This window comes from Glycine soja, chromosome 2, assembly GCF_004193775.1.
Source record: "Glycine soja cultivar W05 chromosome 2, ASM419377v2, whole genome shotgun sequence".
Taxonomy (NCBI): domain Eukaryota; kingdom Viridiplantae; phylum Streptophyta; class Magnoliopsida; order Fabales; family Fabaceae; genus Glycine; species Glycine soja.
Genome location: NC_041003.1, coordinates 46,045,315 through 46,061,256, shown reverse-complemented (window position 1 = coordinate 46,061,256; position 15,942 = coordinate 46,045,315). Strand labels below are relative to the sequence as shown.

Sequence of the window (15,942 nt, the reverse complement as noted above, 5' to 3'; positions counted from 1 at the left end):
TAATTTATATCTCCAAATGAGTGTAATTTATAAATCTTATCAGTGTCAAAAGACATTTAATAATATTTAACTTTATTATTACATTATATTAATTAACAAAATAACGTGATAAAATGTAAATTAAATTCTATATATATTATGCTGTGCTTGGACATAAAATAGGTAATTTTAAGAGAGAAATTTATTTTCTACGTAAATTTGAAATATCATATATAAAAATAATTTGCTTGAATGTCAAATACGTACAATTAATTTTTAAAATAATGAGAATTTTATAAGAGATTTTTTAAGCATAGTTAAAGAATCTTAGATAACACTTCAAAGTTAAAAGGAAAGAATTTGAAAATTCTTCATTTTTCGTGGTCTCGAGGTGAACGTGGATTTGATTTTGAAGAGGAAATTTAAAAAAAATGTGTGGATGCACACTTCAATTACATTAATTTAATTTAAAATTAAAATATATTCTTCATTCCTATAAATATTCGAATATTTAGAATTTATCCACAAAATTTTATCTATTTTTCATTCTCACAAAATTTAAATATATTACTTTTTTTTTTCCTTTCTACCTACTTGCCACTTCCTCAGTTGCTGCACTTAGTTACTACTCTCTTCTTACTATATCTGGGGGTAAAAGAAACCCTACAAATTACAGAAAAACCGTCACAAATTTAAGAACCCTCTTCCGAATTTTCAACCATCATAGCCATAAGAAACCTGCAATTCCAATTCATAATCCAATTCAAGAAAAAAACAAATCAAAAGCCCTTCGTTCCTTTCTCAACTCATAATCCAACACCAACACGTCGCCGAGAACAATAATAATCAAAACCATCACCCCCATTCTCGGCGCTGCCCCGTGGGTTTCAGTCTTATGCAAAACTTCGAAACGATTGCGTTTAAGGCAGAGGATGCGGAGCTGGATGAGGGTGGTGAGGGGGAGAATGGAGCCGGTGAGGTTGAGGTCTTCGAGGACGAGGCGGGAGACGCGGTGGTGGTTGTGGTTGCGGAAGTAGGAGATGCCGTGTCGGGGTTGATTGTTGGCTTCTTAGTTGTTTCCGGTGCTTTTTGGTTGGGTTTTGCAGCAGAATTGATTAGGGGTTTTCGGGTTTGGGATTTGGGGGTGGACCGTGGATGACTTAGGTTCAGGTTTGAAGCCAATGAAGTAGTGGGTACAAAAATTCTGGTGTGGCTTTGGTTTTATGGCATTGAGTCCATGGCGGTGTTGGGGTTGGCTAATGGTACTGTGTTGTTTGTGATTTAATGGAGTTCGAAGATGAGGGTGGTTCCAAACTTTGTAACGGTTTTTAACCCCAAAAATTATTTTTTTAAGTTTAAATTAAAAATTCTAAGTTTTGTACTGAACCTGTGTCCAAACCAAACCAAAAGTAACAAATGTAAATGTAAATTTTGAGAGGACAAAAAGCATATAAAAACTTTAAAGGAATAAATGTCCAACATTTCAATATCTACAGAAATGAAAAAACATATTTTAACTTTAATTTAAATATTTCTTTTTTATTCTATTTCATTACATTCTATTCCAGTCTACCAAAATCAAAACATCTTAGTTATGATGTGTTTCTGTTCTTACTCTCCCCATTTCTCTCTTTCTCTTAAGTTTAGCTTCTATGAGTGATCAAGTTATCAACATTTACTTCTATTTTTTTGTCAACTAAACAATATTTTCAGTTAAAGATCGTATTGAAATCAAAACATCAAATACTAAACAATGATTTTTTTTTTATAAATACTAAAACTGAAATCTGTCACTGATTTTGTCATAATCACTGCACTGAATTGAATTAAAAATATAACAATTAGCTCTCTAAGGGCTTTTAAGGAAAAGGAGAAACTACATTCAAGAAAAAAAAATTCTTGAATTGGGAGTGAACTGAACCCAGAAGAAGAATCACAAAAATATAACCTTGTTTTACCAATCTAAACATGCAACTGAGCCAACTAGGCATAAAATTGTAGGCACGGTACATCCATTTGCCTAAGAAATCAACCTGGAAGCACCTCCAGAGATGGAACGTCCCAAGAGAAGCATGCTGACATCAGTATATTTGATAATTCTTCGTCTCCGTAATAGCTGATAAATATTTGCTTGATTTTTTTTAGGTACCGGCTCAGAAAAACCTCACTCGACTTCTTTGATAATTCTTCGTCTTCGTAATGGCTGTGTTGTAATACTCCCTGGAGCACTGTGAGCTTTCCTCTTCTCTTCCTTCCTTCTCTTAGCATCCGCCATAACGCGCATTAAAGCAGAAGCTTTGAATATTGGTCTTGGCAAGTGTCTATGTCTGTTGAGCAAAACAAAAACAAAGGAGCAATAAGCACAAGACATGAACTGTTTTGTGAAAATATATAAATTTAGCATAGAAGTTTGTCTGTCGGGTATGGTTCCAAAAAAAAAAGTGCTTGATCATATCTTCTTACCTTGCGATACGGTTAACTTCAGGGAGGTGCTTATAGCGTTTTTTTATGGCTTCATGATACTCATGCTTCTTCCGTTCCCTTGGGAGAATCTGTAGCACGATCACAGAAGTAATCCTCGGTTAAGGTCTCTTGGAATAGAAATAAAGATTAGGATAACTAACAGATAACCAATTGGGAGACAAACAATCATCCCAATTATGATAATTTAAGGGTCTTAAACATAGATGATCCACAAAAATGAAAAACAAGTAAACTAAATTAGATGTATCTGGATCCTCACAATTCTACTCCTAGTATGACCTTGTCATTAAATTGGAGCCATCAACAGAAAATTTAGGCCATCCCTTACACTAGATTGTGTCTCTCTCTACTAAAATGATAAATGACAGCCATGTTACGGGCTACAACGATTAGATCCAAATTCAAAAAAAAAATTAACAGAAAAATAAAATAAACAAACATAATTGAGATTCATCTACCAATGACATAAGCATTGCCCAAATGATGCTGCGGATATGTTTTGACACATTAATTATTTGACTCAAATTTCAGCAATACAAGAGGAAAGGAAGCTATCTTACTACTCCAAGTTGCTCCGATGCTTTTGCCTTCCAAAGCCTAAGGTTAGTGTCATCACTTCCTGAAATCACATAACTTCCATCACCACTGAACTTGACAGCAAATACCCTGCATAACAAAGATAGAGATCAGCCTGTCACAAGAAAATATAAATCTCAGTAGTAAGTAAACTCAGCAAAAACAGCAATAGTAATTTGCTACACATCCAAGGTGTACACTGGTTAAAAAGTGGAGTAATCAAAGACAATAGAATGTCCGGTTTCATATATAAATTAAGTGAACCTTTGCATTCTCTTAGTATGATAAATCTCCTTGCTGTGACCACCATTATACTGGAAAATTCTCACCTACAAATGAGAAATCCTTACCATATGAAATCATTCTTAGTATGACCAAATGCTAAGAGATTAAAAACAAAATTCAAGGAACTAACTGTTCTATCATAAGATCCAGTGACAAACTCCCGTCCGGTTGGTGAGTAGTCAACATCCATCCTGTAGAAAGAAATAAAAACATGCTGGTATGCTAAATTATAGAATTACCAAAAACACAATATTTATAGAAAAATCTTCTTACACTGCAGAAACATGATCTCTGTGAACACATTTAGCTTCATCTAACTTCCTAGCATCATAGCTATAGCAGTTACCATCTTCATTTGCCTGCAGCATGGTAATGAATTTTGACGATAGAATATAAAAATATCACTATTGAATATTGATACTGTGATAGAACTACAAAAAAAGATGTTTCAACCCAACAATATCTCCTGTTAGCCATAACCCAAAACCCTAATAGCTTCAGAACCATCAAATAAATTCATCTGACAAACTTACAGCCGTAAAATTTATGGGTTCCATTGGGTTCCAACATATAGAATTTGTTTTGGTCTGCCACAATGAAGTAAAAGTTAGTATAATTATGAACATTTGGAATAAAACCAAATGATAAGGAGAAAAAACTAAACACTAAAAATGTTGTTGAGAAACGTGCCAATGATATGACTGCAATTAAAAAGCAAAAGCATAATAGGGACTTCATTTAACAGTCCAACAATAAAATTGATGATAATAAAATAACAAAATCAAAAACTGCAGCCATATGTCAACATTTAAACTAATGATACAAAGTAATTACCATCATTATCATTTTCCTCACTGGGGAAGACATACGTAAATCATACAGAATTATGCTCCGGTCACTAAAATAAGAAGAAAACAAGTTAAAAACAGGTAATTTGCGAATGAGAGATAAGTACATTAAGCCAACCAATATTTTTCCTGATTTATATAGTAGATTAAAGTAAACAACTAAACATTATTCAAAATCTATATAAGTAAAACTTCAACAAAAAAATGCATACCAAAAGAAACATAAACTAGTCCTCTTATAATATATTTCTTTCCTTTCAATGAATGAGATGAATAGCATTTTTCTCCAGATTTATAACAACTATTGGAATATATAGCAGATATCTCAATATCATGAAAATATCAGAGAATAGTTTAGAGTATCACAAATGATCCCTTATGGTGATACTAATAGGAACATCCCTTAAGACCAATGTCTACCATCCAACAACAAAAATATAAAATGGTATTTTCTCATACTTAGGAACCTATTTATATTACAGATTCAATCATATTGACAGTACTAGGGCTTTAATCTTGGAAATGGAACATTGAAATGCGATACTAGTCTAAAACAAGCATGAGTATCAACTTTTTAAAACAGTAGAAATAACAAATAATCAATAATTGAGAAAATAATACAAAATTCAGTGAGATTAGCAAAACACTAAACAAGCAACAATACAAAAAAGATCAGGATATCTATGGGGGGGAAACTGAATTGTATCATAATCAATATTGTAGTGCTTGACCTACAGGCAATCTCACATACCTAGCTGAGGTGGCCAACAGATTTGGTTCTCCAGGATTAAACCGGACAGAAATTACAGTATCTGACCCCCATTCAAAACTGTTTATTGGCTGAGACCTGCAGAAGGGAAGTAACAATTACATGAAATAAACATAAAATTTAGAAGAGTCAACTGTGATTTTAGTGAAATAAGTAGAGCAAATAGAAATTGATATTAACACCTGTTGTGATTCCATATATCTACTTGAGCACCAGCTGTGGCAAAATGCTCGCCATCCCACTGGTGATCAGCACCCCTAAAAAAGAAAGTAAAAAAAGTTCAGTAAACATAAAAATCAAACAAAATAACAAGCTTCAATATCTTCCTTTGGGATAATTTACTCCAAAACTTACCAAAATGCATTCTTCCAAACATAAACACTTGCTGGCTGCAGAAAAGCAAAAATAGTTTATAAAATTGTGAGTTAGTAGTATACCCACTGAAATTAAAAAAAAAAAAGTAAAAAAATGCCAGCACAATATTTCACCTCAACAGTGCTCTTAGTTGAGTCATCTGACTCCATAAGAGTAGTAATAGGAACACTCCAGAGTCTGATACTGAGCACAAATTCCAGGTTACAACAGAAAAATTAGCTATTGAAGACTAAATATGGGAGCTAGATATAAAAAGGGGGAAATTGAAAAGGTTGATTCTTACGTGCAATCAGTTCCACATGACACAAGAATGCGTCCATCTGTAGATGCTGTCAAGCCTCGTACAGCACCTCGGTGACCAGGAAACTGACAAACTGTCCGTCTATTTTTTTCAAATATAACAAGCAACAATATTAGATAAATAAGTTGATGCATAAGCAAATAAACAACCAATGTTTATCCATATATATAATTCTGATGCATTAGAAATAATTTTAGCATATAATAACTACAACTCTTCAGAAAGCCAACATACCATCAACCAGAGAAATAATAAGAAAATCTCAAGTCATATTTGATACAGCAAACTAGGGTTCTTCATAACTAATAAGACAGAAATTATTACTTCTTTTGAGATACACTTATTATCTATGATAGTCCCTAAAATGTAAACAGAAATGAAAGAAAGAAGAGGCAGCTCTGCTCAGGCATTGTTAAATTCTATTTCTTTTATTTTTCCACTTAGAAATTCAAGACAATATTAATTATTATCTTTACAGATATGCCCTCTAACTAATTCTTTAATACTTTACACTTATCATAAATGAGAGAGAAATACCAGTGAAGGTCATACTAAGAAGTTAAAAATACATAGAAAAATGTGTGTTTCCCCTAAGTGAACAGATAAAAAGAAACGAATGGAGTAACACATAGAAATGTTCTTCATTTCAAAGAAACAAGTAAACATATGTGCCTGATTCAAGTTCCTAATAGAATTTTTTTACCTTTTTGAAAGAAAAAAAATTGAGAAATAAATTTATTACCTTGCAGCTAAATCCCAGAGACGAATATCTGTAAAACAGCAAAGACAAATGTTACAGGTTTTTTTATATTGAATGCAACTCAACTCACCCAGCATTGTATGGAGATAACAATGTAAAGGGGATAGAGCCTAATGTGCAACAGAAGGATAATGCAATAATGCATAATACCTAACACCATATAGAAGGAAAATCAATGAAAAAGTGAACCAAAATGACAAAAAAACGATGATTAAGTTACAAGATGGATGAATAGTAAAAGTGAATGAATATATAAGACATTTCCCATACAGCTATTTCTAATCTCTTTAGCTTGGAAATATTTTATGGTTGATTCTTCTATATAATGTATTATGCAATATGCAAAGAGAACCATACTAGTTTAAACAACTATGTGAGTGTGTTTCCTAATCAGCAATGGTAATGCAGCCAGCATGAAAACATTTACTTAAATTCTTGCCACAAATAACTAGAAGGCTTCAAAAAGTCAAGACAACTAAAAGAGTAACTGTCTACACAGCCTAGAAAAATTTGATAGAGAGGTAGGCCAAATTTTCCAATATTAAAGGGTGGTTGTTGGATAGATAAGTCACAGTAGTGTTGAGTACTCAGTACACATATATCCAAGAGTCAATATTCAATAATGATGTCAACTGTCAAGTTACTAACTCATTCTGGCAGAAGAATTCTGGTTGTCTAGTATTGGATTATGAGTTTCATACTTTCATGTATAAAAATATCTGCACCCTTGAATAACAGTCTCCCCTTATCCGGAACATTTCTAGTACTTCCTGAATTTAAAATTCAGAATCCAACCCACCATATTTTGGAAATCCACCACATAGCAAAACAAATTTCCTCCTCTTCTCTTCCAATCTTCCCATCTCCAAACCAATACTATAATTCAACCATTACTTCCTACAACTACAAGTACACATATAGCTGCAGGGGCATAACTATATAAGGAAAAATGAAGTACCTCCATCCATCGAACTGGAGAATATCCCTTTCAACTGGCTAGGGTTCCTCGTCATACACGAAACAGCATCTACATGCCCATCCAATGCTCCAATAAATGGTCTTGCAAATATCTAAATCCTCAGATTAAAAAAAACAAAACATAATAAGGAACCGATAAAACTTCACATGCAATATAAACATACTGATTACTAAACATTAAAAAAAAAAACACAGAAAAAAGGGGGAAAACCTGACCTTGTCCAACTTCACCGCATTAACAGCACGCACATACTCCACCGCCTTCTCTTGAGGACGAAGGCTGGGATCGTAATTCCGGAACACCCTCTTTCCGAAATCAAAAGAGCAACGTTAGAAAAAGCAAAAGATTGAAAATTTAATCGAATTGAGCAATTAGAAGAACGCTAGTGATGAAGGGTGGTGTGCATTGAATCACCTGAAGGTCTTGACTTCGCTCTCGGGTGAACTCATCCACGGAGCGTGATATAACTTTGACCTTCATTGTGTGTAGAAGCAGCGGAGGAAGAGAGACCAATTACTCAGTCTGTTTTGGTTCTTCGGTCTCCGAATTGGAGAGCAGAAAAACAAAAACCCTAGGATGACGCAGAAAGGGTTTAAGAGCTGTTTGATTTACGGCTATAGAATGTAAAGCGCTGTTTTCGTTATTGACACGGATACGGGTCGGGCCGAAAAAATCGATCCGATTCAATAAAAAGATTCCAAAACCCATTGAATCTAATGTATGTACGGTTTCTGTATGGTGCATGCATTATTTATTGAAACACTTTTTACCTAATATTTTAAGAGAAAAGGGTTATATCCCATAACTTATTATGCATCATGAATAATTTTTATGATAATTATTTTAAAAGATATATTAATGATAATTTATAATTAAATGAGGTTGTCAATCCATAATTATTAAATTATTAAACATATTTTTATTTATTCGTTGAAATTTAGTGGAAATTATAATTTTTTTTGTAGATTTTACTTCTTATTTAATATTTTTTTTCTTCTAATTTTATAATTTTTATTAAATTTTAATCAATAAATATTATGTAGTTAAAGAATAGGTTTTGTACTTACACTGGGATAATTTTCTTATCTTTAATGTGATGTCTAGTTTGTTTTATCCTATGTAAATTCTAAACTGACGTGACGAAAGATAAATACTTATAACAACATTTTAATGTTCAAGTCATAACTCTCTCCAAATATAATAAATAAGAATAATAAATAAAAACACTTATATTTATCTTCATCCAAAAAGAGATTAGTGTAAACACGTACAAACAAACCTATACACATATTTTAAATACCAGATCATGTTTTGCTCTACTTTTTTTACCCTGAGTTGCAGTGATCATATTATTTTGTGAAAGCATATGGCAGTGAAGGTTTCATTTGTTTTTCATTCTTTTTTTATTTTTATAATTTCATTGGTTAGGTTACAAGTACAATTTGTTTGTTGTTTGGGTTCTCTTAAAAAAAGCTTGTTGTTTGGGTCTTTCATCCTGAACTTTCATGTAAAGGCATCAAAATAAACCAACTTGACTTATTAAATTGGCTCATCCTGGATTGTGTTTGAATGGGAGGCCGCTTCTTTTTTGGTGAGCTACAAATTAATTAATCCAACGCAATCTATTACGAAAATGGATGGGTTAGACGAGTTGGCTTATCGAATTTCTTAAAAATAAAAAACAGCAATATTTTCTCTATTTCTTAAACAATAAGATAATATTGTCTCAAGACTTGAATGGAATGATAAATAATATTTTATATTCATGTATATGAAATTGCACAAATAACATAGCAACACATACATTATATATATATGCTAATATGTTATACTAAATTTTAACCATCAGTGTGATACACCGCAGGCTGGTTAAAATAATATATATTTTTATATTGTATTTAATATTTAATTAAAAATGTAATCAAATTAAAACATCTATAAGAGTATTTATATTCATTTAATAATAATGGTCAATTCACTTTTAATTGTTCAGCTGCACGATATCTATGTCTTTAGGAGAAGGGTAGCCAAACCTTTACTCTCACTCATCATTTGCTTTCATCTTCTCACACAAATTAGGTGAGCTTTTAAGTCCCAATTCGGTCATCTCTCAATCACCATTTTCCCATTTCATCTCACTTTGTTTCCTACACCGTTCTCTCTACTCCATGCACCACTATTTTCTCATTTTCTTCTTTGCTTGCAACTAAAAAAAATTCCTCCTTATGTTGGTGGAACAACAACATGATGAGTATAAAGAAGGAGGAGAAGTAGTCTCACCTCCTAAACTTCTTCCACCACCAAGTTCGAGTTTGCTAGACTAAGGTGAAGGAAAGGGAGAACATTGAATTGAAGCAAATTTTGGTGTGTGGGAAATGGGAATAAAGAAAATTAAACTTGTGAGGGTTTTGGTGCTGCACAACTCGGTCAAGTTAGGGAAAATGTGATCTTTAGGTGTGCCTAACTAAAAATGGTCATTTGAATTTTGATCCCTTGCATGTTGTATTTATCCAATTCTTTGGTGTTGTTTTCCTTTTCCTGACAATTTTGAGCATGATTTTTTTGTTGAAGTAATAATGGTTGGTTGTTCCCTGGCCTCATAATGTGTTGGAATGGTACTCTTAATTTTTTAGCGCGAAACAAAGTTGATTTAGTGGTTGAAATATGGCTTGGCTGCATTTTTTTAATAAAGAAAAATTTATGTGATTTAGATCACCAGAATAAGACAGACCTACTTAAAAGACTATATATATACATTCCTATGCCCATGCACGAATTGTCATTGTCCATAATTTTTGTAGAAAAAATTATAATGATTTTTTTAGGAATAAAAACTTGCGAGTAGAAGAGTAACATAATGTTTAAATTTCGGAACTTTTTTCTTGTAGGGAATTTGGCATTTTAGAAAGAAAAAAAAATTGAATTAACACGCGTGAACATGCAGATGATGTCAGATCTTTTTTTAAAAAAAAAATCTAGAATTTTAGGAGATTTTTAATCACACTAAAACATTGCTTGAATTCTGGATATGGCGGGTTTCATATCCTTAAAAAATTTCAAATTATTGGAACACGATTTTAGTTGAGTCAAATTATGGTTTTGAATAAGTATTCTTGAGCGACACTTGATGTTCTTGAGATTTTTGAAAGAAAAAAAAAACTAACCTTTGATCTATATATTTTTTTTAACTAAAGATGACTTATAAACATGTTTTCGAGGCTTTGAAATAATAAAATTCAGCTTTGAATAATTTATTTAATAGAAATAAGTTATTCAACAAGTTCCATCAAGTCATTATATTATTTAATAATTTCTGTAAATTTTTATATATATCAAAGCAGTATACAATTAACTATATCTAATAGGAGGAGGTTTGAATAATTTATACAAGATTTTAAGTTGAAACTTTATCGTCATCATTGTTTATTGAAAATAAATCACTTTTTTAAATATATAAAAGTCATAACACTTTAATTATAAAACTATTTTTTTAATAAATTTTGACCCAAAAAATTGATAATATATAGTCATAAATATCAGTTCAATTTATAAAATCATAAAAATTTAAATATGTTTTTTATACATGCAAAATATATTGTTTTTATATTAGTCTCTAAAATTTACTTTTGATCAATTAGGTATTGAAAAAAATATATATATTTTAACATAATACATGTCATTCATCTTATTTTAGTAAATAATGACGTGATAGACGAAGTGTAAGTTTAATCATTAACACATAAGTGTTACACTATTTTTTATTATTTAAAGAAATCAATTATCTTTTCTTTCCTCTCTCATTTTTTTTCTTCTCCAACGAAAATCACCACCAATGCACCACCACCGCCGTCCAACCCACTGCTGACTATGCTGTCAACAGAAAACAACCCTTTCTCTTTCTCCTTCTACCCTTCTTCCCTTTCTCCAACAAAAAACAATCCCACACCACCACCATTGTCCAACTCAGAGCCACCACCACCGACCAGAGGAAGAAACGATGAAGGAAGTGTTGTTTGAAACACCCAAATGGAAGCCAAAATTCAAAGCGGAGAAGCCAATAGAGAGCAATGTTGAGAACCAAAAGGAGAAGTTGTTCGTCAAACCCAATTTGATTTTTGAGGTTTTTAAAGTTTGTAGTGTAAGTGAGAGCGTGTGCACACTCGTCGAAGAAGAAACACATCAAATGGTCAACAGATCTCTGACAAAGGTGCGCAAAGCACACTCCTTTTCTAGCAAGTTCGATTGTCAAAAGTAAGAGCGTGTTCACCTTCAATTTCGAAATCCTTAAGGTGAAAGTCGCAAGCGACGTCGTTGTTGCAACGACGAAGGAACTGTTTTTAGTGAGCTTGGAGAATTTTGGTAGGGGCAGAGTTCAACGTCGTTGTTTCAAGCAGGGAAGAGTTTGCTGGATCTCTTGCTAAATCATCAAAATGGCAAAGTGAAGGTGGCTCGGGTTAAGCCACGACCTTAGGTGAAGAAAAATAGGAAAGGTCGAGAATCTCAAAATTTTTAGTACAAAGGTACCTTCTACCTAAGAACCAGAATATGAGGATCAAATATGTGATTCAAGAGTTGATTCTTTTAAAATAATAAATATTGACATGGCTTAATTTGCCCACTTATTAAGTGATTAAGATTAATTCTTCTTTTATGTCATCACTTCACAAAATGAAATTAACAATGAATACTAAATTGAAACATAAGATTTGTTTAAGTACATAAATCATCAAAATGAATTTAAAATACTAAGCCTACAATGACATATGTTTGCAGTTATGAAAAACATATTTAAGATATTCATACAAGCCTAAATAAAAAATAATAATTTTTAAAAAAATTATAAATATATATTGGATGATGAAAGAAAGGGAACACAAAACAGTAACACAGAAAGCGAGAGAAAGAGAACCAAACCAAGTACTAAGCTCTTGGTTGGTTCACCCCTTGTGCTTATTTGTTGTTGTTGAGAAAGCACAAAGAAAAGAAGAAGAGGTTTTGATCGGATGCGATGAGCACACAGGGGCAAGTGATTATTGATGAGGCGGTTCTGGATGACATAATCCGGCGCTTAACGGAGGTCCGACTGGCCCGACCCGGCAAGCAGGTTCAGCTCTCCGAGTCTGAGATCAAGCAACTCTGCGTCGCTTCCAGAGACATCTTCATTAACCAGCCCAATTTGCTTGAACTCGAAGCCCCCATCAAGATTTGTGGTACCCCTTTTGCTTTCTTCTCCTTTACTCCCCTCAATTTGCTCCCTCTTTTGTGTTTAGGGTTTAGAAATGCTTCTGGGTGTCCTTTGTTTGTTGCAAGTTCGAACCTTTTGGTTTTTGGGTGTCATGGGTTGATTCAAAGGAAATGTGGGTTACACTTTTTGTTGTTAGGGCATGTGAATTTGTTTGCTAGCTTTTCTGTGTGAGCCATTCATGTTTGATATGTTGTGCTGGCTGCTGCCTAGGGTTTTAGCAGCATCCTCTTCCTTTACTCGGGCTTGGGACCGGCTATGAAACCATACTGGGAGTTTGGTTTTTAATCGAACACAATGGCATTGAACAATGGCTGAGCTCCTTTGTGGGATAATATTGGGAAAAATCCAAGTCTTACATTGACTAGAGATAGATAGACTTTGATGCTGTTTTAGAATTTGGGTTTGGGTTTAACTCGATCCTGAAAGCTAGCGAGTGAAATGGGGATTGCTCTCCGTTTAAATACATTTTTTGGTCATATTGTTTGTCAATATGGGATCTTCAACTGATAAGACTTTGTTGTTGTTGCTTGTTGAATTGTTGTTTGTTAGCTTTTGATATATTGACAAGTTTTACATTGCATGCTGAGGGCCTCACAGACTAACACAACATTTCTCTTTATCAAATCATGAGCAAAGTTTGGTCTTTAACTGAACAACATGGTGTTGAGGAATCCATGTGGCCGACCTCACTTAGTGGGATAAGATTTTTGTTATTGTTTTAATGTTGTTGAATTGTTTGTTAGCTTTTCTATTTAACATTGGCTGTAGTGTTATTTTATGGCATGGTTGAGATCTCTCTTTGCTTTTTCAGGTGACATTCATGGGCAGTACAGTGATTTGTTAAGGCTATTTGAGTATGGGGGTTTGCCTCCTACTGCGAATTATCTCTTTTTGGGGGACTACGTGGACCGTGGGAAGCAGAGCTTAGAAACCATATGTCTTTTGCTTGCGTATAAAATCAAATATCCAGAAAACTTTTTCCTGTTAAGGGGGAATCATGAGTGTGCTTCCATTAATAGGATTTATGGGTTTTATGATGAATGTAAGCGAAGGTTTAACGTGAGGCTTTGGAAAGCCTTTACCGACTGTTTTAACTTCCTTCCTGTGGCAGCCCTTATAGATGATAAAATATTGTGCATGCATGGTGGTCTTTCCCCTGAACTCACAAACTTGGATGAAATCAGGAATCTACCTCGTCCTACTGCGATTCCCGACACCGGCTTGCTTTGTGATTTGCTTTGGTCTGATCCTGGTAGGGATGTGAAGGGTTGGGGTATGAATGACAGAGGAGTGTCCTACACCTTTGGCCCTGATAAGGTCGCTGAGTTCTTGACAAAGCATGACTTGGACCTCATTTGTCGTGCTCATCAGGTCACTCTTGGTTTTTTTACAATACTCATTCAGCTTCTCTAGTAAAAAGGTTAAACTTATGATGCTTTACTGGACACTGACATTATAACTTTTATGTAGGTTGTAGAGGATGGGTATGAATTCTTTGCTGATAGGCAACTTGTTACGATATTTTCAGCTCCAAACTATTGTGGTGAATTTGACAATGCTGGTGCGATGATGAGTGTGGACGAAAACTTGATGTGCTCATTTCAGATTCTTAAGCCTGCAGAGAAAAAATCAAAGTTTGTGATGTCAAACAAGATGTGATGGTTGGCACATCACTGTCAAGTAATTAACCAAGGTTTTGTTACTATTGCTTTTATTTCTTATGGTATAGGTGTGCTGACTGGGCATACATTACAAACTGCACAATATTGTTTATGTGAGATTTCTTGTTTTTATATTGTTATTCTGCTTTTCTTGCTGAAAGGAGGAGTGATTCTTATATTTTATAAAAATTGGTCAGTTACTTTTCGAAACAAAATAAGAGAAAGGATATTTTAATAGTTTTTTATAATGGGGTTGCATTGATTTACTTAAAACCCATATCTTTTTAATCCAAGTATTGAACAAGCATCGAACTATAAGAAAGTTGAAAGCTCAGCCTAATTATATAAAGTCTAGCTGTATTTCTGAATTTGATTTATCAAGTAACAAATATCATTTTAAAAGCAAATCATGTTACTGTTATTGCTGCATATTGTCTGGGTCAAAGATTTTTATCTTATGATTTTGGGATCAAGTTTATATTAAGAAAATCCAGTTAAATGACTCAAATCTTTGCGATGGCCATTTGTTTAATCTTAAAAAAAGAAAAAATTGATTATAGGATATAGCTTGTTTTTAAGACCCCTTTTTTCTCAGAAGTTTTTAAGAAAAACACTGAAACACTTTTTATTTTTGAGTTTTTTTTCTTTTCTGAAAACTTAATAATTATAAATTTTATCAAGCATATATTTTGATTAAAAAGCATTTTTTCATAAAGGCAACACAAACAAAAGGGCAAACAAAAGGGTAGTTTAAAATGACTATATTCCTTTTGCTGCATGATGACTACCAATATGTGAAATATTCTTGTAAATGTATTTGTGAGGTTTGTTTTCTCTTGTTACTAGTTATTATGAGTTATATACATTGGTTACTATTTTACACTTTTAAGTGCATGTCTGGTTCAGCTTATTTTGGAGGAATAGTAATTTATTTTTCCAACTTCACGAGAGTTTTGGAGAATAAGTGATTATTTCTTCAATAATAATAATCTATACCAAACGTGCACTACTTTGAAACAAAACCAACCCCCCTTGTATGCAAGAAACTGAAAAATAATAAGTCTAAGAGCAAAGCTTAAGTACTGTTTTTTTAAATGCTTTTGGTGTTATTCTCCAATCAAAACTAAAGTTTCGCTTCATCACTCAGCTGTTGTGTGTTAATTATTAACTTGTTCTTTCCTCTTTTTTATCTACTCCGGTACAGATGTATTCGTGGAGCTAAATTAAATCCTGAAGATTTAGATTGCATGGTCTTAAGTTCTATCTATTCTGAGGTGATGATGATGAACAAACAAGTTTACTGCTATAACATCCAGTCAGGCAGTGAGCATGAGGTACTACAAGAGATATTAAGCACTGTTGGATGGCCATAAAAGCAAAGGCTTTTATCTTTTTTTTTCTTTTCTTGTTTTATAATTATTCTGCAACACAATATGTACATATATGTGTTGTAGATGCTCTGGAAATGACCTTCTTTGCTCTGAAAGGTCCTCTTAGACTATCGATTTACACTGATAGAGCAGTTTGTGTTGATGATTGTGGCCAATTTTATCCAGTTAGTAAAGGTGCAATTGATGGATTTTATGGTTTGATATTGGTCTGTTTTTGTACTGTTTGATCAAGATCTCATGTCACTCGTTAGAATTCAGTACTATTGCTTGCTGATCCAACCTTGTTGGG

General features: G+C 33.2%; 2 protein-coding genes across 3 annotated transcripts; one reads left to right on the top strand and one right to left on the bottom strand.

The window, feature by feature from the left end:
* Window positions 1–1,723: 1,723 nt before the first annotated feature.
* Window positions 1,724–7,960, bottom strand: LOC114398678 (DDB1- and CUL4-associated factor 13-like). The gene is made up of 17 exons (XM_028360850.1): window positions 7,771–7,960; window positions 7,572–7,661; window positions 7,336–7,447; window positions 6,360–6,387; window positions 5,600–5,698; window positions 5,430–5,499; window positions 5,296–5,330; window positions 5,124–5,198; window positions 4,924–5,019; window positions 4,159–4,222; window positions 3,858–3,911; window positions 3,598–3,683; window positions 3,455–3,515; window positions 3,304–3,368; window positions 3,024–3,129; window positions 2,443–2,531; window positions 1,724–2,306 (listed from the first exon to the last, which is right to left on the bottom strand). Exons 1-17 carry the CDS (start codon window positions 7,834–7,836, stop codon window positions 2,144–2,146), a joined length of 1,359 nt encoding a protein of 452 aa, XP_028216651.1. The 5' UTR covers window positions 7,837–7,960; the 3' UTR covers window positions 1,724–2,143.
* Window positions 7,961–12,225: 4,265 nt separating this feature from the next.
* Window positions 12,226–15,903, top strand: LOC114398666 (serine/threonine-protein phosphatase PP1 isozyme 4). Of its 2 annotated transcripts, none has more exons than XM_028360847.1 (4): window positions 12,226–12,566; window positions 13,413–13,972; window positions 14,072–14,281; window positions 15,467–15,903. In XM_028360847.1, exons 1-3 carry the CDS (start codon window positions 12,365–12,367, stop codon window positions 14,258–14,260), a joined length of 951 nt encoding a protein of 316 aa, XP_028216648.1. In that variant the 5' UTR covers window positions 12,226–12,364; the 3' UTR covers window positions 14,261–14,281; window positions 15,467–15,903. The 2 variants fall into 2 exon arrangements, with proteins under 2 accessions (XP_028216648.1, XP_028216644.1); XM_028360843.1 differs by having other exon boundaries at window positions 14,072–14,294.
* Window positions 15,904–15,942: the final 39 nt, after the last annotated feature.

Coding starts and splice junctions, on each gene's coding strand:
- LOC114398666 (XM_028360847.1), top strand. CDS start 12,365: ATGAGCACACAGGGGCAAGTGATTATTGATGAGGCGGTTCTGGATGAC. Junction 12,567..13,412: donor AGCCCCCATCAAGATTTGTG/GTACCCCTTTTG, acceptor TTGCTTTTTCAG/GTGACATTCATGGGCAGTAC. Junction 13,973..14,071: donor TCATTTGTCGTGCTCATCAG/GTCACTCTTGGT, acceptor ACTTTTATGTAG/GTTGTAGAGGATGGGTATGA.
- LOC114398678 (XM_028360850.1), bottom strand. CDS start 7,836: ATGAAGGTCAAAGTTATATCACGCTCCGTGGATGAGTTCACCCGAGAG. Junction 3,912..4,158: donor TGAGGAAAATGATAATGATG/GTAATTACTTTG, acceptor TCATTGTGGCAG/ACCAAAACAAATTCTATATG. Junction 3,130..3,303: donor CATACTAAGAGAATGCAAAG/GTTCACTTAATT, acceptor TTTGTTATGCAG/GGTATTTGCTGTCAAGTTCA.